Below are 26,033 nucleotides of genomic sequence, written 5' to 3'. Positions count from 1 at the left end.
ATTAATTAAACACCATGAATTTTATTTAAGTAAATACAGGAGTGAAAACATGTTTGAAAACAGAATTAATCAAAAACAATTGTGAATAACCTCAATCTAATGACATGCTGGTTTAACGGAATGAAGATAGCAATAAACGTACACTCAATGTAAAAATTACCGCTTCGTCGATACAATTCGATAAGTCGTTGTTTTACGATTATTCATAACGACATGTGTTACAAAATCCCAATTTTCCTTTCAATCGTTATGCTCTCGCTATTATTTCCTAACGATTACCGTTCAATAACGATGTCGTAATTTTTTCGACATTTTACAAAATACCTTGGGAACAGAAAAATAACGGTGCTCATTACTGATAATATTTCAGATGTTGTGCTGTGTTCCGGGTTATTGAAACTGTTTGGTTATAAACTAACGCGAGGTGGGCATTTCCAACTTAAATATGTATAAAAATTTTGTTCTCCCCATTGCCTAAATCCCACCCCATTTCTTGTAACTTGCTTTGCTTTGCTTTGCTTTGCTTTGCCAGGTGATTATGTGGTAATTACTAATTTTGATTATTTCTTCCCAAAATGTAATTTCTTCGTAATTAGAAGTTATTGGCACCGCGTTTGGTAGAAGTCGTTTCATTTTGTCCCCATTTATATCTGTTCCCCTCGTAGGTTCCCCTAAAATATTTAGCACAAGCATGGCTGCTTTTGCGATTTCTTCATTTTTCGATTTTTAAAATTCTTTCCAAATTGGGTTCGTTCCCTCATTTGATGGAATCTTAAATACAGGTACCTACGTAATTTGAAGAAAAAGACGCATAATTTGAGTTGCAATTTGGTACGCAACACTTAAAAGGCGCTTTTAATTCAGTTTGACGAATTTGACCAAGGACTTGTCAAAATTTATTTTAAATGTCGAATTGCTTTCAAAATTTTAGGAACATCGTAGGTCATGGAATGGCCTACCAGAGAATGTGGCAACGTAGCCAGTGTCCTGGCCTGTAACTTTAGACCGCCTTGATACGACCCATTGTTTCAATGTTGTTTGTTAGATTTGTTCAACGCTTAACTTTCCGTTGAAAATAAATGAATGAAATCAATAAAAAAACGCAATCAAGATATTCCCGATGTCCGGAAGTGAGGTCATCGTTATTGCCTGCAAAATCGGGCTTGTGTCAGTGTTAAAATTGTGAAGCATCATCTTCGACCTTGTCTACATTTGCTGCTGTTTGTCAGATTTGTTCAACACTTAACTTTCCGTTGAAAATAAACGACTGAAATCAATAAAAAATCGCGATCAAGATATTCCCGATGTCAGGATAGGCGCAAAGCAAGTGAGGTCATCGTTATTCCCTGCAAAATCGCGCTTGTGTTGGTGTTAAAGTTCTGAAGCATCGTCTTCGATCTCGTCTACATCTGCTAGTGGCATACGGATTTCGATTAATTCAAGGTGTGTCCCATAACATTAAACATTAATTATTGTACCAATTGTAAAAAAGTTGAAAAATAAAGTTTAGATCTACGTTGCTATAGTTATTTAGTCATTCATAACAGCCGCTCCCTCTCATAACGGACACCCTTAACGGACTCCGGCCGTTATGAGGTTGTTTACATGGTGACAAACAGTCCGGAAATCCACCTTTAACAACTAGATATTACAAAAAAACATTAATGTTGACCTTTTTGGCTTTGGCAATCAATCAGTCAACCGGTCTGTCGCCAAAACGACTCGTACTCTAACATTCACGTCAGTTTTACGATTGGTAAGCAGATTAGTAGACTCATGATGTCGTAACTGTCGCTTGAGCAAGCACAATGTAGAGAACTAACACCAAACTTGTCAGAACTGTGTACGTCAGAATTTTTGTCGATCAAAAAGTTGTGTTTAACACATAATGACAATTTCTTTGGCTTCAATCTTCAAAGTGATAATATTAGATGATCGTAATTTATTAGTTATCAGCGTCGAGTTGTTGAAAAGAATAGTCTTCAATCCTGTACAACAAAAGTCTCTTTTTGTAGTTTAAATCAATTTTAATTTAATTTAATTATTTTAAAATTTGAAATCATTAGGCACGTGTGTGGTCAGTGCTGTATTGATGTTGTGGACAATGGAAATTGAAAAATAACCCAGGTGCACTTTACGTGGCACGAATTTTTTTTGCTTTATCAGCAGAAAGATCTCTTTGGACTTGTATTTCCTGAAAACAATAAATTAGGCAGAATTCTTGAATAATAGTATACCTATAAGTATGTTTTCATCACAGCGCCCATTGTGCGATTCATCAAATCATCATCATTTCTATTTTTCCGTAATTGTGGTTATCATCATTGTTGGGGCAAAAGTAATTTGTTAAATAATAGTTCCTCTTTTACCTGCATTTCCCATGTTTTCGTGACATCAGATCCCCATCGATCACAATTAAGTTGTCATGACCATTAAAAACAAAAGTTATAAGGCTAGTTTACAGAAGCGAAATTAAGTTAATCGTAATCAAATGCGAGATTAACTGAACACGTGATCAGATTGAACCAATCGAAGTTTCGGATTCACGGGTTAATCGCGCATTAAAATTTAATTCGAATTAAATATTTAATTCTCTTTCTATAAATTGGCCCTTAGTTTATTTCCTTAAACAATGGTGAATTAATAAAATATTCACGTCTATTTTTTTATTATTAAGGAACGTAGATTCCTTGGCTAATGGCTAATTGGTAGGCAACATGGAAAAGCTCTTAGGTACATTTTCAGATTGTCCACCGGTTTTTTAGAACCAGTAATGAAAAAACAGCTCAAGGTCAGATGAATTACAATGAATAAGAGAAAATGTTAGTTAAATATTTAACTGTTTACCGTTACGATTTGGATCAATCATTATTCAGACCAGCGGACAGATTCGCTCGGACATGAGTGAAAATCAAAACGTTACAACAAATGTACCATGGCTCTACGATATCAACCCCGAAGATACCAACTGGATCATAACCAGTGCTTTCATGATTTTCACCATGCAGACAGGTGAGAAAAAACACAAATTTATTTTTGGAGTCACTTGAAATAATTCGATGGACTCTGGTTTATCTTTTAGGGATAGGTAGGTACACAGTACCTACAGTGTGAGTGTATAGAAAGAAATAAAATTCATTAAATTTATGTCGTTTATTTCTGGCAAAAATCCTCGGACAACTCAATCTGTATTTCTAAATGGTAATCTTTTGGCATAAATTACACTTTTCTAGTTCAATGCAAAAATTTTGAATGGCAACAGGGGTCAAATTCAACCTTTTTTCCACTACTAGTCTTAGAAGGCGTCATTATTGACTCTCGAACCGACCCCAGAAGTAGAATTTCTCTCCCAAGGTTAATAATAATTTTCATTATTAACCTAGGTGAATAATGAACAGCCGTCACCTAGCAACGAAAGATTCTCGTTGATTTCATTGGTTAACGTAGACGATTTTCATAGCAACCGTTGAAAAATGAGAACTCGGATCGTCGCATCGGACAAAATAATTTAATTAATAATTATTATCCGAAGGGGTTTTAACGTATCTAGTAGTGGAAAAAATAGTATACAAACCACGGTGAAGAAGTCCCTTATAGCCTTCGCGCCTTAGAACCCTCGGCACGCCTCGGGCTCTAATCTTGGCGCTCCGGCTATAATCATGAATTTCTTCACCTTGGTGTATAATATACTATTATGATACATATTTATTTCAAATGAATTTGTTTTTTAACCCGAGGTGCAGTTTATAGCCCGAAGGCGAAGCCCGAGGGTCCTACAAAGCACCGACGGTAACAATCATCCAGTCCCGAGGTGCAGATACTATCATTTGCACGATCCAAAAATTTTAATTGAAAAAGCCGAAATGTTAAATAGTATATTATGCACCGAGGGAGTGAAGTGGACGATCTTTACCCGAGGTTTAGTTTGTAACAAAGCACTGAGGATAAAAATCATTCACTCCCGAGGTCCATTGTACGACTCACCGATTTTAATAGAAAAAAGCTGAAAATTTCTAAATTATCACTAACTGTAAAGCTAAATTTAAGTCTCATGTTGACAGTTAATAGTTATTTAATAAACTAGTTTGTTAATGAAGGCGATTAATAATCGAAACTGTTTAAAGCACGAACGAGTATAGCGAGTGAGTGCCTTTAATAGTTGAGATTATTAATCGCCCAATAACAAACGAGTTGATTACAAAATTTTTTCGTCGACCGCAAACTTTTTTCTTTTTGTGACAAAATTTCAAATTAAGCCAAATCAAAACCAATTTAATATTTTTCGATAAAGATGAGACCTTATAAAATACCTTCATCCTTTTTTTGTCCTCAGGGTAGGCCATTTTTAAAATTTTCAACACTTGCTATTCACTTTTCCACAAAGAGTGTCAGAAGACGTCAACTCCATTCACATTCAATTTCACGTAAAAATCACGGTTGCTAAGAAAACCTAGTTACCTTTGAAAAATATGACATGCGAATTATAACCAAAAAGGTCGGCTTTTGAAAAAGTGAATTCGTAGGTAATTGTGCAGTTATGGAGCTATAAAATATAGAAAACCCTGCTGCACTACCTGCTGCAGTGTTGGTAAGTGCAAACAATGCATGTTCGACGTTGTTTATACATCAAAATATCATCAAAACGTCAAAATCACAAAAATTGTTGATTAATGAAAAATAGTGTATTAATGAGGTCCATTAATACACTATATTTTAGACAAAATAATTCATTAGTATTGAAATTAACAAGCGGTCAACGGAAAAAATAATTTTTAACCTTTCGGCTTTTTTCAATTAAAATTTTTGGATCGTGCAAATAATACATAGTATCTGCACCTCGGGACTGCTTTGTAGGTGCTTTGTAGGATCGTCGGGCTTCGCCTTCAGGCTACAAACTGCATCTTCTTGAAGATGATTGTCAAAGCATACCTATTTCTTTTTTTCATAAATCCTTTTAAACCAAATTTCTCAACTTACATCGATATGCAAAAAAATAGTGTGTACAACACCTTATGAGTCTCTTTTTTTACTTATTTGCTTGATTAACTCGGGCTACGCCCTCTTTAATCAATCTGCAAATTCGTGGAAAAAAGTATGACTTTCATAACTAGTAGCTACAAATAACTATTGTAATTGTTAATCTGAACCCTCCACCACCCGGCGGCACGGCAATTTTGCCGGAGTACTATGGCGGACAATAAATTTAGGCCGGCCTGTCATTGAGTTGACATCAAATGTGAAGCTGGCATTATGTTCAACTAACCCCATTTTCGATTTTTGTCATTCTTGTCATCGTGACAGCGATAATCAAAATTAAAATTGGGAAAAGAAGCGTGCACCAGAGAGAAGTGATACTACAAATCAGTAATGCTAGTGCGTCATGATCTGTAAGTTACGAAAAAGGCGAAGGAAACGCCAAACAGCTTGAAAACCTTCAGTTTGACAAACTGACACATCAGTCATAATGACAATAAATGGTCGCTTGCATTGACTTTTTTGAAATGTCAGAAATTTGCCGGCCTAAATTTATTGTCCGACATAGTACATACACTATTACGGATATTACTATCAAGTAATAGTGCAGTGCTAATCAACATAATTACCGGCGTCTCGCCTCCACATTTTGACTTTGTTGTGTTTTATTATGTTCTGTGTCAATGTTAAGGAACTTCCTCACGATGTGACATGAGTATAAATAATCAGTGTCCGGACGAAATAGTACCGGACAAGTCGACCAGTACAACTTTGCGTAATACCCCACCTACATATAAACACGATTCAACTGGTTCCCTGTTATTGAAAACGAACCAGCTGAATCGTGTTTATATGTGAGTGGGGTATTACGCAAAGTTGTACTGGTTGACTTGTTCGGTACTATTTCGTCCGGACACTGATAATAATATACCTTTTTGAATTTCAACTTAAATTTTTAAAAAGAGATTGCGGTACTATTCCCGTTGCTGAAATTACAAGTGGTAAAATCGAATTTTTTTCTAAACACCAAAGATTTCTCATAGCAACGGAGAGCTCTAAATATTTATTAATTTTTGTGTTATATTATCCGTTCACCTGACATCCGCACTGTCAGTGTCATTTTTTATCTAAATTGGTCGAATGTACACTTCTATTCAAAAAAAAAGCGTACACGTATTGAGGGCTACTGTAAATGGGGATAAAATTAATTAATCGTTTCCAAGAAAACGTATTACTGACATTTTGTATGTATGTCAAATGTGTGAACACTGTTTTTTATAAATTTTTAAATTGTTGAGAGTTGCCTTTTTCCATAAATTTGTGAATAAAAATTTGAATTGTATTTGTAGTAATTGGTAATACTAATAAATAAGGCAAAACATTTATACACATTAAAATCTCTGAGGAATACATCCATCAAATCCAGCTATCATCACGGGTTTTGTTACAGGTTTCTAAGTAACAACAATTAAAAGATAGGTTTACGATATGGCAATCTAGCCAAAATTGTGCTCACTACTTGTACGCTTTTTTTTTTGAATAGAAGTGTACTATTGGGGACACGGAAAACTGGGCAGATGTGTCATTCAGTTGTCAAAATTTCTAAACCATACCTTAGCTACTCATAACCAAGCTTAAGTTAATTTGACAGTTTTTTTGAAAATATCAATTATAATGACGGTAAAGGTGCATTTACATTGACACTTTTTGAAATGACAATAACAGACTGCCCAGGATTCCATGTCCCTCATTGTACAGTGCGGAGCACGGAATTTCGCACACCAATTTGTATGTCATTAAAAAAAACTATCTAGTCTAAGCTTTATTGTCATTATAATCAATCATGATATATGTGATCATGACTGATGTTTCACCTAAACTGTCACGAAACTGCCGCCAGTACCTCATTTTAATAAAATTATGCCAGTGAAATGTCCAATGTGTGCGAAATTCCGTGCTCGCCACTGTACACCAAAATTTCGACTTTTCTTTTGAGTGTACATTAAATCTGGTGATAAATAAATTACTACTGTCAAATAGAAAGAAGTTGGGTTATAAACTGGTGTTTCAAATTATTTTATTTAACGCTATTTAAGTTATTGTATCTAAATCTTCCTCAGAATAGAACATCAATTCTGATTCTGAATCGGACGCGGCAAGAGAAATAATTATAGGAGGAACATCAGCAATAGATAAATGACCCATACACTTCTCCAATGTGGCAACATTATTGTACGTAAATTACCAAGTTAGTATAATAGGGATTTTGAATATTACCAACAGCCTGTCAACCTAACAGTGCGGATGTCAAGCGAACGGATAATAATATGTCTGTGTTATATTATGTGAATTTGGAACAGCTATATCACGGCCTCCTAGATTCATAAGAGACTCGTCTCTTATCCGGCCTGCCGCATTCGTAGTTCTAAGCATTATTTTTGTTTTATAGGGTGCGCCACAATACGGGGCTTATGTGTTGTACTGGTTGCCTACCTTGCAGGAAATTATTGTTTTATAGAGGTGTTTTCAGCATTTTTCAACAGTTTTAACGCACATCTGACACTTTTTCAAAATCTCAAATCAAAAACATTTTTTATGAACGGTAAATTTAATTTCAACAAATTTCTTTTTTATTATTTTTTGTTATTTGTCTGTGAGTGCAAGTTACAAAAATTTACAATGACAGGAAGTTCTAATTTTTAAATAAGTGTCTCACTCACATTTTACCATGAACAGGACAATGAATTAGTGGATTTCCCGAAAGATATGAGGCCAAGATATTCTTCAAAACAAAATTTATATTTTCCTTTGGAATGCTTGGTAGAATTTCTACTATTATTGAAATTATTGTAAATTGTATAGTTTGCGAACGAGAAATTGGAATTTAAGTTTCCTCACTTGCAATGGGTTTAGGGTAGATTGTAAAGATTATAATATTGCTAGTTACTAAAAAGGGATGCCGAATATCGGCAAAATGCAGATTGTTTGTCCCTCCTGGAATGAACTGCTCATAGTCGTAAATCTTCATTATTATCTATAATGTTTAACCTACCCAAAACCCATTGCAAGATGCAAGTGAAGAAGCTAAAATTCCAATTTCTCATTCCCAAACTATACTAGACCCACAAATTGATCATTGGGGTAACTTAGCCTTCCTCTATCTTAGTAATAAATTGATTCCCGTAACGGGATTTTCTTTTTCGAATTTGAATCTTGTAAATGTGACAAGCAATAATCACATCCATGGATTGCCTTCGTTATTTTCATAATTAAGTAGCCACATAAAAAAGCTGTTGCCGCCGTCTCAATTTGAAAATTGGTACTTGGCAAATAACTAAAAGAAGACAATTTTTCTAGTTTTTCCAGAGAACTATCTTGCAAGGTGACTGAAATATTTACATTGGTCCTTAAATTTTGGAATCTTGGTAAAATTTTACTACTTGCATATTCTGCGGCACTAATGATATGATCTCTCAGTCTTGTCTTCGAGTGTCTTCCATGCCACATTTAAAGTGTAGATTATGATAAGAAGTGTTAACTTTATGTCATGAACGAATACAACATTTTTTCTTTGTTTGTGGCATTTTTTAAAGTTTCAACTGCATTAGTTTTTCAAATTGACAATTTATTATATAAAATGTCATTATTCATACGTATTTTTAGTTGCATATACTAATATATGGATCACATTAAAGTCGCTAGATGGACATACTATACGGGGAATTTTCAAAAACAGACATTTATCGAATGCGACAGGCCGCATAAGAGACGAGTCTCTTATGAATCTAGGAGGCCGTGAGCTATATCTAAAAGATATGCTTGCTATCAAAATATAATTTGTAATTATCATTTTCCAAACAACTTTCTGGTGTATAACTATAATGTGGTTGTGTATTCTTTAATAAATTGAATTTAACAGCTAAATTCATGTGTATAATTTTAGCGAATATATCATGACGTTTCTTATATTCGCTTTGAGCCAAAACGGTGCAAGAAGAAATTATGTGTTCAATTGCTTCCCCTTCAGTTCCGCAAATCCTACATTTATAAATTATCGATTGCAAACCGCATATGTGTTTTTTATAATTTCTTGTATTTATAACACGATCTTGTATTGCAAATATAAAACCCTCCGTCTCAGGGTGAATATTTGATTTCTTAAGCCACGCATGAGAAGCCTGAATATTAATTTCTGGCTGTTCCAGTTCTTTAAAGTATCTCCCATGTAAAGACTTCTGTTTTATATTTGCTATAGTGTCAGGTATACCGGGTGTCCCATCACTTGTGTCCCGTAGGAAAATGACTTTAAAACTAAATTATATTTATATGAAGGTATTATAGATGCATAAATACTGTTCACCGCCACAAAAATTGGGTATTACTTTTTTGTTAAAATTAATTACCTAGGTGCAGCAGGCAAAAAACTATCACTTTAAAAATTAAATTTTGTTCGCTGCAGTTCAAATTTAGTATACTTTATGAAAAAATGATAGAGAAATAAAATCCGTGATTAGAATTTAATTAAAATGTTTTGATGTAAAGATATTTGGTTAAATTAATTTGGGCCGTTCTACTTTATGAAAATTTATTGCAGACGAAGATTTATGAGGGGTTGCAGTGTGTTTGACGCCGTAACACAGGCAGGTACCGCTGGAACCCTCTTGAATGGTCTTCGTACCATAAATTGCGGACAAGAATAATACCCACAAACTTAACTTTGTCTTCCATAAATTTTTATAAAGTAGAAGGACCCAAATTAAATTAACCAAATATCTTTACATCAAAACATTTTAATTAAATTCTAATTACGGATTTTATTTCTCTATTTCATAACGTATACTAAATTTGAACTGCATCGAACAAAGTTTAATTTTTAAAGTGATAGTTTTTTGCCTGCTGCACCTAGGTAATTAATTTTAACAAAAAAGTAATACCCAACTTTTGTGGCGGTGAACAGTATTTATGCATCTATAATACCTTCATATAAATATAATTTAGTTTTAAAGTCATTTTCCTACGGGACACAAGTGATGGGACACCCGGTATTTGGCTCAACAATATCTGAAATTATATTATCATTAGTAATACAACGAGAGGGTACGAAATTGCCGGAAATTTTCGATCTCATTATACGAGTATTTGTTTCGACGACAATTTCCACAAGTGAGCGTAGCGAACGAGTGGAAATTGTCTAAGAAACAAATACGAGTAAAATGAGGAGAAAAATTTCCCGCAATTTCGTACCATCGAGTTGTATTCGGCATGACAATTCCACGAAGGAAAATTTCATTTTCAAATTTTACACATTTTTTTTTTAATTTATGCGTATTCTTATGACTCTCAAAGCGTTAGTTAACGTAGTTGAAAACAACAAAAATTTTGCTGTGGACCAAAAATGAGTTTATCAAAATTCGAGGAAGGAGGAGAAAATTACAGCGAGAATCGCCCTCAAATGTCACATGATTTATATTGACAAATCACAACTCCGAATTGTTTGAATAGCAACCAATCACAATTTAATTAAGCGGAAATTTTCCCTAGGGAAAATTTCCGATATAATTGCCCTAGGGAAAAATTTTTTCGGGCGATTCTCTTCCGAATATATCTCGGGACAGATATATATATCGCCAGAAATTGTTTCTTGCAGTCCAACACTCGTGTTTGTCGCTCAAAATTACCTTCGGGCTGAAGCCCTCGTGTAATTTTCTTGCGGCAAACACTCGTCTGTCAGGACTGCTCGAAAAAATTTCCGGCAATATATCTGTCCCTTGGTATATTATATATGATAATTTTTGGAAGGTGGAGATGATTACAGCGATAATTTTTCGATAATTTTAGGACCATGCTAAATTATCGGTGTAATTCGTTCCTAATTGGTCCAATGATTCAAAATACTACAAGCTGATTGGTTGAAATTTTCTGAGTGGAATTGTCACTTAAATTTAAAGATGTGTAACCTTTATTGGCTGAAACCAAAGCATTAAAAAAGGTGTTATCACGAGCTCTATTGGGGAAATAATTTTTTAGTGAAGCAATTTGATTTTGTTGCAGTATTTCTAGATTTGAAAAAACCCTACCACCGTTTTCGCGTGGTAAATTAAATCTTTCAATAGCAGATTTAGGGTGATGTTTACTAAATTTGGTAAAAAGAACTCTGGTTTTAATGTTTACATTCTGTAAATTAGTTTTGGACCATTTTATAACACCAAAAGAATAGGTCAGTAATGGAACAGCATATGTATTAACTGCTTTAATTAAATTATTACCGTTTAATCTTGATTTTAAAAGAGATTTAATTCTTAAATAAAATTGCTTTTCTAAATTTTCTTTTATAATTGAGTGTTGAATATGACTTGATTGATTAATGATTGATTGATTTCTCCTTCTTGAGTTGTATATTCTAAATGTTCGTAATGACCGCGACATATTGATTGCATTTTACACTTATCAATACCACAACTCATCCCAATATCATTTGAGAAATTTTCAGTTATTGTTAGTAAAGATAAAATGTGATTCTTTTTTGATGCATAAAGTTTTATGTCATCCATATAAAGGTGATTTAATTTGGATAGTGTGAAGTGTGGTATTACTAAGTCTAATATTAAAACCATATCCAGTGCTATTTAATAGATTTGTCAAAGGATTAATGGCTAGACAAAACCACAAAGGACTTAAAGAATCTCCTTGATAAATAAATTCATTTAGTATTGTTTATTGATAAATTTAATGTAGTTCTCCAAAATGTCATAACATGGGATAACAAGTTAATCATAATTATAATTACTCATTTATTAATGACACTAATGATTGATTTACATCATTTTTTTAGAAATGTCTAAAAAATGTTGGCCAAGATTGCGTATCCCGAATAGTATTCATTTCGAGAAATCAATTTGTGGACATCTTTTTATTTATACTGAACTTTACTGCTACACTTTTTTATTCCACGCTAAATTGAAAAAATGCTTTCATTATTTGACAAAGGATAAAAAATCGAATAGAAAGTGTTGAAAAATTTAAAAATGGCCTATCCTGAGAACAAAAAAAAGGATGAAGGTATTTTATAAGGTCTCATCTTTATCGAAAAAGATGAAATTGGTTTTGATTTGGCTTTAATTTGAAATTTTGTCACAAAAAAAATGTTTGCGGTCAAAGAAAAAAATTTGTAATCAACTCGTTTGTTAATGGCCGATTAATAACCTCAACTCAGTTTCGATTATTAATCGCCTTCATTAACAAACTAGTTTACTAAATAATTATTAAAAAACATAAGAACAGTTCGACCCTTGATAGTTGATATGCTCCTGACGTTGGCATTTAAGGTATGTACAGTCGATGAACAAATAAAACTGGGACAGAAATGGCATTTTTATAATTTGATATTTGTGACAAACTGAAGGTCAAATTTTGGCGTAAGGTTGGGCCAACCCAAAAAAATGAAACTTATTCTAGGGATTTCTTTTTTTCTGCCAACATAATTCAACAGGTGGTGGATTTTTGATTTTGAAAGAGATTATATATTACTTTTCATTATGTCGACGTGTTCAAGTTTAAATTTAAGATATAAAGGTAATTAGGATTTATCCAACCATCAAGAATAATATTCAGATGCAAAACATTTCAATTTCAGGCTTTGGAATGTTAGAATCCGGCTGCGTCTCCATCAAGAACGAAGTGAACATAATGATGAAAAATGTCGTCGACATCGTACTAGGAGGCCTCACCTATTGGATCTTCGGGTTCGCTCTGTCTTTCGGCCGCAGCCCTTTGAATAACGGTTTCATCGCGTTCGGAGATTTCTTCACCGACCCCGCTATGAAGGACCCTCTGAAAGGAGCAATTTACGCTGCATTTATTTTCCAGCTGTCTTTTGCAACCACAGCTACCACTATAGTTAGTGGGGCAATGGCTGAAAGGTGTGTACGTTGCATGCGGCGTATATATAAATCATTGTCAAACAATGTCTTCCAGATGCAACTTTAAAGCCTACTGCATCTTCAGTTTTCTCAACACGGCCATTTATTGCATCCCCGCCGGCTGGATGTGGGGCGAACACGGCTTCCTCAAGAAACTCGGTGCCGTCGACATCGCCGGCTCCGGAGCCGTCCACCTGATCGGTGGCAGCTCCGCCATGGCCAGCGCCCTCATGCTGGGGCCCCGTTTGGGGCGTTACGACAACGGCATCAAATCCCTCCCCCTGGGAAACCCCGTCAACGCCGTCATGGGCCTCTTTGTTTTGTGGTGGGGCTGGTTGGCATTCAATTCGGGGAGCACCTACGGCGTAAGTTGGTCCTTCGAGCCGGATCGCACTTTTACTTTCCCTATTGACCGCAGCTGAGCGGAGAAAAGTGGCACTACGCCGCCAAAGCCGCCGTCATGACCATGATGTCTTCGTTCGGGGGCGGCACCACCAGCCTCATTTACTCGCTGATCAAGCTGAAGGGCCGCATCGACGCCATCGACATCATCAACGGGATTCTGGGCTCTCTGGTGGCCGTCACCGCGGGGTGTTTTCTTTATCGAGGTCAGTATTGCATCGTTGATGATAATTTAAGCATTTTTGCGAATTTTGTAGCTTGGGAAGCTCTGGTGGTGGGATGCGTGGGGGCTCTGCTGGCTTGCGGATTTATGCCACTCTTCGATTTGGTAAGAAAAACAAAGGAAGTTTGTTCCAAACAATTTGTAATTGTGTTCCAGATGGGAATCGATGACCCGGTGGGCGCGAGTGCAGTACATGGGGTTGGAGGGATTTGGGGAGTTATAGCCGTTGGGATATTCGCCGAAAATCCCTACCCTTTACTAACTACAAACGGTAGAAACGGCCTAATCAAAGGTACTTCATACAGGGTTATTATAAATGCTTCCAACATCGTAGTGTATAGTAGTCATTTGCCGCCTATAATTCTTGCTTGCAGTATACAGTGTGGACTAGACTTATGGACTAAATTCCGTAATTTCAAAACTAATGACATTTGTCGAAAACGCTGAAACAGGTCAATTTTTATTTCTCACTAGCTGACTCGACAGACGTTGTCTTGTCCAAATTTCAATACCTGAATTTGTTTGTGATCGTTTTGTGAAAAGCTATCGGAAATATGTAAACAAAGTAAAAGTGAGGAATTTTACATGGGAGATGAATTCTATCGGTAGTATTCTACACTGCTGAAATGCTCCTACCCACACAGTTGCCATATAAATTTTCGTACATAGTTGCCAGATTTATCCACAATTATTTTGAATCACCCAATATTTACATTTCGATTGCAAGATCGATGTTCAAGTAAACAATCATATTGGTTTGATTCCCAATTTAACAATCAGCTGTCAAATGACATTTGTGCATGTAGGCAAATAAAGTGGAATAGAAATAAAACAACTACATTTGTTAGACAGATCGCGAAAACACAAAAGTATCGGGCCTTCCAGTAAATATATATTTAGAGTAGGCGTAATTAATTCTGTTAACAGTATAAAGTAATTTTTGTAGGTAACCAATTATTCTCCGGAGTTACACAGGTTACATAGTACGCTTTTTCCCAATTTCATATTGTTATATTCCGTGGAGGTGGAATAGGGAGAATACACTACAAAAATTAAAAATATTTTCTAACCTAATTTTATTTCGTTAAAATGTCAGACGTTTCTCGTGTCATTTTCTACGCTGGAAAAATGTTGCAAACAAATGAATTTCCATAGGTTGCTCTAAATATAAATTTATTTAAATGCCCTTTAAAAACAAATGTAGGTAATTTTATTTTAATTTACTGAATTGTTTTTCCAGATTTTTTTTCAATTGAAATAAAAAAAAAGCATCAAGTAAATACATATATAGCTCCTATTGTCAGTTATGATCGAGAATACATACAAAAATTATAATTTTTGAAATTTGTCCGAATTTTCCGAATTTCCTTTGTAATTGTCCCGAATTTTTTTTCCGAAAACTTATCCAAAACCCTAACAAACAAAACCAAAAAAGAATTACGCATAGCCATCGTTCGAATCCCGAGTTATGTTCTTGAGTTCATACAAATAAGCACTTTGTTTTTTCCAAATTTTCCGGGCAACTTTTCCAGTTTTTCTTTACATAAAAACCTCATACGGATTATTACGAACATTAAAAAAAATAGCCAAATCGTTCCAGCCGTTCCCATAGAAAAAAGCAGTTTGTTTTTCTGGAATTTTCTAATTTTCCGGGCAACTTTTCCAATTTTTTTTCCATAAAACCCTGATTCGGACTATCAGGAACATTTTAAAAATAGTCATTGACGTCATAAGCTCGATATGAAGCAAATAACAGACACGGGTGAATATTGTAAAATCGAGGCGACAGCCGAGATTTTATAGTCAGCCGAGTCTGTTATTTGCGTATCGGCCGTGTGGCGTTCAGTACTTTTCATGATACCATGAACATCTAATATTTGAGGATTCGTAAATTTTGCTGTCTTTTATCACTAATACAATTTACGAGTGATCTGTGGCTTAATTGCGTAATATCAATTAAGGAGAGAGTACATGTACTGTTAAAGCAGGATTTTCCATAAATCAACACTCAATATTTCGTTTTTGTGTTCCCTTTCAGGAGGCGGTTGGTACTTGCTGGGCGTGCAGAGCCTCGCCTGCATCTGTCTCTTATTCTGGGGCATCGTCACTTCCATAATCCTCCTGTGGTCCATCAACAAGTTCGTCACGATCCGCATGGAGGTCCACGCCGAACTTCTGGGTGCCGACCTGACCGAGCACTCTGTTAAACACGGGAATGTAAATGTTAATAGCAACACGGACACCCTTCTGGCGCGATAACAGTCATCTTCTAACTTTGCAGGTTGGAGTCTCTAGAGCCATTTCGGTTTTGGGCCCGGTGCTGGACCCGTCCGACGTTCAGGGGTTAGATAATGTGGGCACCAACCCGATGCACGAGAAGAACCTGAACCACGTCAAGAACCTGTCGAGGAAGAAGCGCTACAAGTTCTCCAGGATCTTGCGGGACGTCACCAGGAACAGGAACTTGGGAATAAACATAGCCCAAAACCTGTTTCCCAAGCGGGCGAAGAGGAAGTCGGCGCCTCGACAGGACACGAGCGGGGGGAAAGGTGGCGCGGCGGCGGCGGTGGGGGACGTCGGGGCGCCGACGCATATCGCGTGGGTCAACTAGAATAAATCGAGTCGGCTATGAAAAATGGCACATAGTATATTATGTACGTATTGTATATTACATTGATATTCATTTTATACCGTATTCTAACTGTATATCTTAACCTTACTTTTTTCATCACGCAGTATTTTATTCATATATACTTTTTATATACTTAAAAACACATCCGCTTTAAACGTTTATACATGTCAAGGTAAGCTTTACAAATCGTCTAATCGTTTTAAGACTCGAATCTCGAGAACGATGCGTCGCCCACCAACTAAAAAAATATATATCATATCAAATGTCAAACAATTTGTGTAATCTGTCATGGACGACGATGCAATCGTCAAGATTCGCTTTACAAAAATATTCAGAATAGAAAACAAACGAAAAAAAATCGATCTCGTAGTTGCACCAATATTGAAAATTGAGTCAAAATAGAAATGATTGTGTTTTGTGCACGGCTGCCGCGAAAATGTCTTCCTTTTGCTGCCTAATAAATAATAGTACAAGATGGCTGCCGGTGGAATGAAAATATACTATGCCATTACAAGTTATTGCAAGAATTTTACAAAAACGCAAAGTCCAGATTGCAACAATACGCATGTACATCTTGTCGGTCGAACTCGGTCGGAATTCAAACTGAGCTTTAACAATAAAAACAATATAAATAAAGATTCACTAAAAAGCTAAAGAGAAACGATGCAAAAATTACACGTTCGTCTTAAAATAAAATATACCTAATAAAAATTATAGTTAAATATTACATAAACTTAAAATTAAAATAATGAACAAATTTATCCATATAGTGTATCTGGTTATAGTTTGAACACCAAACTAAATTTAAAGTTGCACTAAGTTTAGTAGAATAATTAAAAAAATCTACCGCTCAAATAAAATATATAAGATATAAAAATAGTTCAGTGGATAAACAGACCGTTTAATATTAAATAAGTAATATCTTAAGTTATGTTCATTTCAATGGCATATTTAAGAGGCGGCCGTCGCCGCCCCCCCGTAATACATAAGTTAAATTTATATTGCATATCAAAATACTCGAGGGGGCCGGGCGACCGGCGAATGAACACTTATTTACATCTCGAAATTTTTACCGAGAAGCGGACTCCCCATAAAAATTCTATAAGTCATAATTTTCAAAATACTGGCGCACGTATCTACAGGGCCGACGCGCGACCGGAATCCGATCGGACCTTCGTCGCTTCTTCGAAAAACGCCGAAGCTCCGAACCCACATGGCACAATTTTGCTAAATCCTATCGTAGGTCACGAAAACATGGCAGAGAGAGAGAGAGATCAAAACGGTACGTACGTGTTAGAGTATTGTGTTTGTTACATTTGGCACTCAAAATTGATCGACGAAAAAAAACGGGAAAATGCGACTCCGGTCGTGCGTCGCTCCTCTTAAAAATTGTCATCAAACCTCTCGTGTGTGTTTTTTTTTTCATCAGTTAAGTGAAAATTAATTGTAAAATAATGAATACGTTATTGTATCACTACAGAACATTCTTAAAAAAATATAATTTGTTGATGATCATGAACAAATGATGAGAGCCGTTTGTACGAAAAGTTATGTACAGGTGGCAGACCCGCCTCTTTAGCAGTGCTATTGGGGCTGGCCTGGATTGTGAGGCATATTGGCTGGAGCTCCCTGAAAACAAAAGCGGATCGTGTGAAAAGCGTAAAACGAAAAATCTAGTCGGCTTGTCGCTACGGCAACATTAATTGCTGCGATCTCAACGGAGCGGCAAACGCGACTAGAAACAATTATAAATAAAAAATATTTAAATTAATAATTAAATAAAAAATTTAAATATTTTTTATTTAACGGTACATTAAACTATTGTATACTGGCAGTGCTTTTTTTTTTCTTACCGGTAAGGTGGGATAGTGCTGGGCAGTCAGCATGTGATGTGGTCCGGGTCCTAATTTAGGCCCGTCCTCTGCCTTTTCTTCTTCGCGCCTTTTCAGGCACGCCGCCTTGGGGTTTAGATTTCTTTCTGTTGACAAAAATCCCCGATTAATCAGAAACCACCGCAACACCCGTCCACTCACCTCTAACTTGCTGCTCTAAAGTCATTATGACTTCGACCGCCATGTTTAAGATTCCCAACTTTGTTTGGGGTTTGTCGGTTTTAAGATGCGCCATACACATCCGTCCCAATTCCTTTAAAGCTTCGTTTATATCTCTGATACGTATCCTACAAGAAAAACAACCGATAAAGCAGCCCGAATAGGGCGACGTTCGAACAAAAAAAAATTATCGGCGGTACGGCTAGCCGTACCGTGGTGAAACACAGACAATGAATATAGGCCCAAATACACTCGTTTTTTGTCGGTGAAGGTTTAATGAATTAATTTGATTCACACCTTTCTCTGGCATTATTGGCTTGCCTCCTCTCTTTCTCCCGTTGTGCTTTAATATCGGGATCTAGCTCACCCTCTTCCGTTTCGTCTGCACTGGAACAACTATCAAACGCTTACTACACACGTGTGGACAAGAACATGATTGAAAAAAAGAAACAAATGAAATTGATAACCAATCGATTGTTGTTGTTTTTTATTTGTATGTAACGAGGCACACTGGGGTATGTATATCAAGGCCCATATTCATAGTGTTTCTGCAAAATAAACCATTCATCAATAATAATAATAATAATAAAACATTAAGACAACTACACATGCTGGCCAGATTCTTAACCACGAATGGTACGTCTGATCTCTGCGGATCGACGTAACATTTGTTTTTCTGAATGTGGGCCTCAGAAAATTAGCTTTAGTCTAGGATAAGGTTGTGCGGGTACAGAGACGAATATCGAGAACTCGGAAAGAGAGCGTTTTTTCTCTGTCTTGTTGTTCTCGATTGAGACATTGTTCTCGTAACAGCTCAACGATTGAAAAATCGTTTTTATTTCAATCGTATGTTAGTCGTTGCGAAGAAGGGATGTATGAAGGATCGATGTTAAGAAAAAATAAAAATAAATAACGTGTGCCTGTCTTTACATACCGTTCACGAACATTGTTGGCCTGCCTACGCTCTTTCTCGCGTACGGCCTTGTTGCTCGGATCATCAATTTCATCTTCGTCAGCGTTACTTGAACAGCTACTTATCAAACAATTAGTACGTCACGGCGAAAAAATGTCTCGCACGTGACTAGTCTCTTCGGTGCAGTTTTCGAAAACCTCGAAAAGATTTTCGAAAACTTCACCCGGCCAAATAAATACAGAAAAAAAAAAACAAAAATGGCACTCACTATCTCCTCGATCGCTTCGATTTCGGCGGGGGCCCGCTCGTCGAGTTCGGAATAATCGAACTTTCAACGGAACTTGACGGTTTCGTGTCGCTGTCCGGTGGCTCTTTGCGTTTTTCTGCACAAAACGATCGAATTAGCAAACTCGTCGACGACGGACGACGAACTATAATTGTCGAATTCAAATTTCCCGCCACATTATAATCCGTCACCCGTCCAGTAGGCTAGACGTACTCGTGTTGTATGTTGCCCGCTCCACTTTGACGGTGTCAGGTATGTGTGGTTCCGACGTTGCCGCCGAGTATCCCAGCGACGTCATCTGGTGTTGTGTCAGATTTGGAGGAAGCTGCCCTAAGGTGATTTGAGGTTCCGCGTGGTTACGTAACACGTTTATGGCGTCGTCCAATCTTTCTTCCATTCGTGTTCCCTGCAACGAGAAACGTTCACAAACTCGTCGACAATGCCCAAACTGACTGATTTTGAAATGTTGTAGGTATTTCAAAAAGGAACAGAAAAAAACGTACTAGTGACACTACGAGAAAAATTATCTGTATCGACTTACATTCACCTCGGCATGGTCCCTCAAAAAGCCAATTGCATCGTCTAAGCGTTGCGCTTCAGGGGCAGGAGGCTCCACACAAAAACAAAAAACACCATGCAAACACAAAAACAACGAAAAAAAAAAAAACGAAAACTACTAGAACTTACGAGATGTAATTGAGTGTATAGCGGGGGACGGCGGTAATGTCGGCGACATTAGGCTCGTCGCCTGCTATACGTCTCGTACAGAAAAGTAATACAGGTTAGGTAATTTTCACATTCTGTCTTTAGTACTGACTGACGTTTTCTGCACATCTCGACTCAAGTCGGCCAGAGAGAAAGAGATCTTTTCCCGACCAACTTGGTCCTGTCACCTTTCGGAACAATTCTGCCAAATCTTACAAGCTTGAAATGCATTGCATACCCAAATCGACTTAAAAAAATCATTCAAGATACTCAAAAGTGCAAACTGCGATACCGTCGTTGACGGTAAATTCTGCATGCCATATGGACGTATTCCAAATAAGACCGTTCTGGATTTCCATATTGGAAGGGTTTGCGCAACAAAAATCCACCAACAAAAAAGAAAATAGATAAATGAAAAGAATGAGAAGTTAATTGAAACAAATATGGTTTTGCAGGTCTTATTTGGAATAATTGGATGGTCGAGAGCGCCTTTCACTCGACTTCCATTGTTCTTGGTAGTGTCATTTCAAAACGGTCAATAGTAAAAATCGGTGTGGCACACCGACATGAGTGGGCAACACGCTTGACAAGTGGATTGATCGCCGTACACAGGTCTTCCGTATGAAATTGACCATTAATCAATCTTGGATGGTCGATGTACAGTCTATTTACGAGGCGACCCCGTCACAGTATGTGTCATCAACAGCAGAGGCAAAACCACAAGAACCCACCAAACAAGCGCCAAATACATAGGAACACATTTCGACCAATTGCATACGGAAATAGCCCCGATCCAACATCACCACCCGCCAAACCTTTCCACTTTTGAGTACGCATTTTCAAAACGCCGCCTCCACTCACCATGTGTAGGCCCTGAGGTGCGGCACTATTGTTAACCGTAACGGATTGTGTATAGTGGGGAGAATGTGGCGTGTTGGCTAACCAGCTAGATGGCGCTAACGGAGGCGGAGAACTAACAGGCGTCGACGGGGCTGAACTATAACTACTAGCGCTAGCTTGTTCCGCGATTGGGTATATCTGTAAAAGATGTATTTAGTCTCTCGACGAGTAAGATCACGGCAGTGCACTCACTGATCCTAAACCTTTGTTTACACCGTCAGTGTGATTCGCCGGTCCGAATGCCGAATTATTCGTGCCCGACATGGTTGTGACGGTGGTGCCGTTTGGCCTTAACGACGACATCGGGGGCAGACCTTGGTTCTCGGTTTCGGGGATGAGACCGTAGGCCTCGTACGTCTGGTAAGCTGTGCTGTAGGAAGGGTGCCAGTCGCCGACGGTACCCGGAGTGCCGTCTGGTCCGAGGTAGTATCCAGGACCCGGATTTGGCGAGGTGTACCTCGGCGAATCGTTGAATTCATCCGAGCCATACTGAAACAGAAAAGACGTCAGCAAAGCCACACACGCAGAACACTTCTTTCTGTAGTAACCAAGTGCCAATAGGAAGTTGCGACGCTTCCAAACGAGTGCATTTATTTACGCTACTTCAGGTTTTCTCAGATATTTGCACTTCAGTTCCTTTTTCTTTTTATCACAAATTACTTATTTACAATACAATATTCAAACATCATTTTTACAAGAAGAATCAAGTCAACAACACTTTTAATTAAAAAAACAAATTTATTTCAATATGTATATAAAGTGACAGATGTGTTTTGCGATTATCAAGGGAATTTATTATTTTATAAAATCCCTCAAAGTCGAGATCGTGGGTCGTTCTTATTTTGTTTAAAAAAATCCAGCTTCGCTCAGAATGTTCCGTAAATGTTTCTCTTGCATCATCATTTCAATTTTTTTTTCCTTTCAACAATGTCGTAAATCCTTCCAAATGATTTCTGCGGGGTTCAAATCAGGTCTCCAAGGCTACCGATTCTGATCTAGTTCTCTCTTATCGTAAACTAACTCAAGGGGTTTGTTTGTTTTTACAGCTTCTTTATATCTCACCATTTATTTCTTACAATCGATATTTCCGAACTCGTGTTTCAGATGCACCAAATTTATACCACACGCATAAGAATTATTGACCTAGTGCAGAGACTAGAGTGTTTCTTAATCGTTCAAAACTACATACCGCATTCCCATTTTTGAAACAAACACAGTATAACTAAAGTAGCAGTAAACTGTCGGGTCTTATTCGTCCTGTTTCAACGGATTCCTCAAGGCTTGGGTCTTGAACCATTCTAATTTTTTAAAATTAATTTTTGAACTATTTTATTGCATGAATCTTTCAAATATTTTCTGAGAGGTCATCAGGACTCCAAGGAGCACTTCGATACGATTCTTGTTTTCTTATAACGCAAAACGAACAAATTATATAAAATCGTTTTAGACTCCTATTCGTTCTATTGCAGAGAATTCGTCAAGGTTTGGATCTCGTATGGCTCTTATTTTTGCATATTGCAACTGTATCAACAAAAAACAATTTCTCTTGAAGTTGAATTAAAAAAAATCCCATTTTTCTCCAGACCTCCTGTAAATGTATTCCTTTTGTCCGGCGAGTTTTATTTGTGTCCGTTCTACTGTACACCGAGGAAATTTATTATCTGAGGGTCGGTTTTAAACGGCCATTCAGCATATTCCGTCAATATATTCCGATACGGGCGAGTTTTATATCTCCCATTTTTTCGCCACATCATCGTTTATGTCTTTATTTATACGGATAGATCAATGTCTCGCGCTATATTTTATTACCCGGACGCACAAAAGGACGATGGCGTTAGGGCCGCCATCGTGTACCGGGTGTTCCACAGAAATTACGACGAGAAAATTGAAGGCGTGCATCGTGTAAAAGGGAAGGTATCATTTTTCAATCTATATTCCATTATTATTTAATTGGGAGTCGATCGCCGACCGGGATGTTCGTACGGTGACGTGGGAATGGGACATAAATAGTAAAACCTCGTGGAATTCGAGTCCGACATTTCGGTAGTGGACTCCGAAAAAAAAAGTCAAAAAAGGGCAGGTCTGTCGCTTGGACGGTTACTCCAAAAAGGTTTTCCTCGCCGAAAGTTGAGACCAGGAACTGATGACATTTAGACTTTACCCCTATAGGCGGACTTTGAATTGAATTTCTTTCGCAAGAAATGATTTAAAGAAAATGAGAATAAAAAAGAACAAAATGTAAACTTATATATTTTTGGATTGGTTTTGTTCCAGGTAGTAATAAATAGCGAATAAATGTGTACATACATATTTGGTTTTAGGCACTAAAAAATGTAACAATTAAAATATTTTATTTATTTGTTTATTTTTTGCGCTGAAATCGCCAAGTCTGTATGTTAGTCTGCACGCACTAAAATAAATTTATGAAAATCCCCAGACTCATCGACACAAAACCGATCTTTATCGGCTGGATGTGCTCCATAAAAAATGTATTCGCACGTACGGAATGCCGTCGATTCTGCCGTTATTGTTACCCCCGCGAAAACGTGTAAAAAATCAAGAAAACACCGCGAAAAAAAGCACCACCCGTGAGCCAATTAAATGCGAAAAATCAATCTCACCCCACTCTCCGGCTGCACGTTACTGTTGCCCTTCCAGAAATTCCTGGTGGACGTGAAGAAGCCGTTCTGGTACTCCATCACGACGGTCTTATCCTAAGAACGTAATTTGCGGAATAATTAATCGAGATAACGCCGCCACTGTCGGCACTTTCACGTCGAGGGTTAAAAGTTTATCGATACGATTTTTTATCCGATTTAAATTAATTCCTCGTAGAAAGTGTAACATTGTGTCGTACGATAAATCATTGGGTACGTGTTCAATGACGACGAAAAATATCACACTGTATTCTGGTTTGTGCAGCGCGCTGTTATCCTTCAACTTTTGGCCGACACTCTGTATCGTATTAATATTTGATGGACGCGGTAAAACCCTTCTTAAAATCACTTTCACGTGCCATAATCGAATTGTTATGGTCGACGAACAGAAACGGCACGTCTTGATTAGTATCGCACTTGTACACTGGTCATTAGAAGCTGTCTCATGTGTAGGTATATGCAATAACACAACAGGAACTACCCAGTAACTTGTCCCCACCACCATATTCTGATATACCAACACAACGCAGTCAGACTGCTTGGCACTGATCGCCATACAAAACAAGCACTCGTTAAGCCGGCTTCACACGAACGAACAGTTCCACACCTAGGCCGGGAGGTGTCGAAATTCGACGTCCGAAAAACGGTGTGGATACAGCTTAAACAGCGATGTCTTCGTAGACATGTTAAATTGAATTTGACACGTGAAAAATGGAAATATACTTAAGATTAGTGGAGTAAATGACGATGTTGTGCTATTAAATTACAGTTTTTGCTCTAAGAATCTCTAGTGAGTAGTAAGTAAACTTGTAAGAAGATTAATTCTACAAAACAGCAAACGTGAAGTAAGAAATTTTGAAACTTGAAGTGCAGTTGAACAATAACCGGTAGCCCAAAATATTTGAACCAATTTTTTCGCATTGACTTTGACATTGACAATAACGTTTGACGTTGTAGACTTTGATTTACAATACTAAAATTTTGGGTGTACGAGTTTTTTTGGCCAGCGATAGTACATACATAAAAATATGTTGTTATTACCAAGTAGAGAATAGTACATTCTTCAACGAGCGTATAATGATGGCTATTATTCAAGAGACGAAAATTCCAACACGAGCCGTAGGCGAGTCGTGGAATCGTCCGATTGAATAATAGCCATGATACGCGAGTTGAAGACAACTTTCTCCACGACTAAACCAAGAAAAAACAATCTTTGAATTTAATTTGACTTTTAATATTTGACAATTAAAATTGTTCTTCGTTTAGTGGTTACTACGCGATTGACGACCTGCCGGTGATACAATGTAAATACGTGGGTTTTAGTATTTTCTATCACTGTAATAGTTAATAGTAATTTATTATACGAGTTTTGTAAGACACCATTTTGTCGCACGCGTTTTTTAGAGCACTCTACTGACTGTGTTAAAGGTGCAAAATAGAAAAATGGTAGTTTTGTCAGATGGACATTGGTGATCAAATAAATGTTGTAAAAAAAAAACTACTATTTTGTGTTTTTTAATCCCTGCCTCACGAAATTATCTCGCCGAATTACACTCAAACCTTTTTTTTGTCGTCAAATTCTCGAGACAACAAGCTCTCGTCGAAAACAGAAAATTTTCGAATAAAATAAAGTTCTTTTGTAAATACATACATACAGTGGAAACTTGCTATAGTTTATCTAGCGAGAGATTGGTTGACATAAAAATCACTAAATTCTACGTAGAGAAGGTATGTAGTATCTAGCGTACGTAAAATTTGAAATATATCCTTCAAGCAATAACATTTTTGGCCTGAAATTATGTTCTAATTAATGTATTCTAGTGCATTTTGTAGTGTTGGGTTAATGTAATACAATTTAGAATCTCCCAATCTCTCGCTGGACGAAGTATAACTGTAAAAAAAAAAATCCTGTGGCGTTCGAACAAGAAAATTTTTAAGAAAGGTCTCGTTTGAGAAGTCATCTTGAACAAAGGAATTTCAAGGCCGTCTTGACGTTGTTTTTGTGTTATGGTTATTAATAATAAATTGTATGAATATTCTTGTTTATTCGGTGCAGACAGTTTTATTAGAGGACATCGTTTTACATTTTGACCATTTCTAGTTCTCATGATGTTAAAAATTCTCGAGAAAGATTAAAAATAATGCAACATACCAGACACACGAATCGGAGAAATTCAGGCTTCTATATCAAGATTGGTATGGAGCGATAGAGAAAATTGTTAAGAGAAGTTAATCTCACCATTCTCTCTCTCTTTAAGCATTAAAAGCGACAAAAATTCGCGTTGCGAATTGTAACGAGCGCTCAAAAAACCTGTGGTCAAGCGGGCACTCATTCTCTCTCTTTTACAAACGCAAGTCGTCTTCTAGTTAG

The 26,033-nt window shown here is 36.9% G+C and overlaps 2 protein-coding genes across 10 annotated transcripts in view; one reads left to right on the top strand and one right to left on the bottom strand.

The window, feature by feature from the left end:
* The first annotated feature begins 2,701 nt into the window (after positions 1-2,701).
* Positions 2,702-16,573, top strand: Amt (Ammonium transporter). 2 transcript variants are annotated; one of them, XM_069040313.1, is made up of 8 exons: positions 2,702-3,012; positions 12,608-12,893; positions 12,949-13,258; positions 13,312-13,501; positions 13,553-13,623; positions 13,675-13,810; positions 15,557-15,735; positions 15,800-16,573. In XM_069040313.1, the coding sequence occupies exons 1-8, from the start codon at positions 2,901-2,903 to the stop codon at positions 16,127-16,129; spliced, it is 1,614 nt and encodes a 537-aa protein (XP_068896414.1). In that variant the 5' UTR covers positions 2,702-2,900; the 3' UTR covers positions 16,130-16,573. The 2 variants fall into 2 exon arrangements, with proteins under 2 accessions (XP_068896414.1, XP_068896413.1); XM_069040312.1 differs by having other exon boundaries at positions 15,557-15,741.
* The window catches only part of da (daughterless), a 37,437-nt gene continuing 27,549 nt past the window's right edge, over positions 16,146-26,033 (bottom strand). For 2 of the 8 annotated variants that reach the window (XM_069040304.1, XM_069040310.1), the window contains 10 exons: positions 21,198-21,494; positions 20,967-21,143; positions 19,942-20,010; positions 19,614-19,806; positions 19,383-19,497; positions 19,136-19,234; positions 18,499-18,597; positions 18,184-18,329; positions 18,004-18,128; positions 16,146-17,779 (listed from right to left, as the gene is read on the bottom strand). In XM_069040304.1, the coding sequence (XP_068896405.1) occupies positions 17,735-17,779; positions 18,004-18,128; positions 18,184-18,329; positions 18,499-18,597; positions 19,136-19,234; positions 19,383-19,497; positions 19,614-19,806; positions 19,942-20,010; positions 20,967-21,143; positions 21,198-21,494 (1,365 nt within the window). In that variant the 3' untranslated portion in view covers positions 16,146-17,734. Of the gene's footprint in view, positions 17,780-18,003; positions 18,129-18,183; positions 18,330-18,498; positions 18,598-19,135; positions 19,235-19,382; positions 19,498-19,613; positions 19,807-19,941; positions 20,011-20,966; positions 21,144-21,197; positions 21,495-23,626; positions 24,147-26,033 lie in introns of those variants that run through there. The other 6 variants (XM_069040311.1, XM_069040305.1, XM_069040307.1 and 3 more) reach the window with 6 other exon arrangements.

Source organism: Tenebrio molitor, chromosome 2 (genome assembly GCF_963966145.1).
Source record: "Tenebrio molitor chromosome 2, icTenMoli1.1, whole genome shotgun sequence".
Classification (NCBI taxonomy): Eukaryota; Metazoa; Arthropoda; class Insecta; order Coleoptera; family Tenebrionidae; genus Tenebrio; species Tenebrio molitor.
The sequence above is the reverse complement of the archived record's forward strand: the minus strand, read 5'-3'. Positions and strand labels throughout refer to the sequence as shown.

Bases quoted from the DNA above. Each gene is read 5' to 3' on its own strand.
- Amt (XM_069040312.1), top strand. From the start codon at position 2,901: ATGAGTGAAAATCAAAACGTTACAACAAATGTACCATGGCTCTACGAT. The intron at 12,894-12,948 runs GTGTGTACGTTG...AATGTCTTCCAG, and splicing joins AGTGGGGCAATGGCTGAAAG to ATGCAACTTTAAAGCCTACT. The intron at 13,811-15,556 runs GTACTTCATACA...GTTCCCTTTCAG, and splicing joins TAGAAACGGCCTAATCAAAG to GAGGCGGTTGGTACTTGCTG.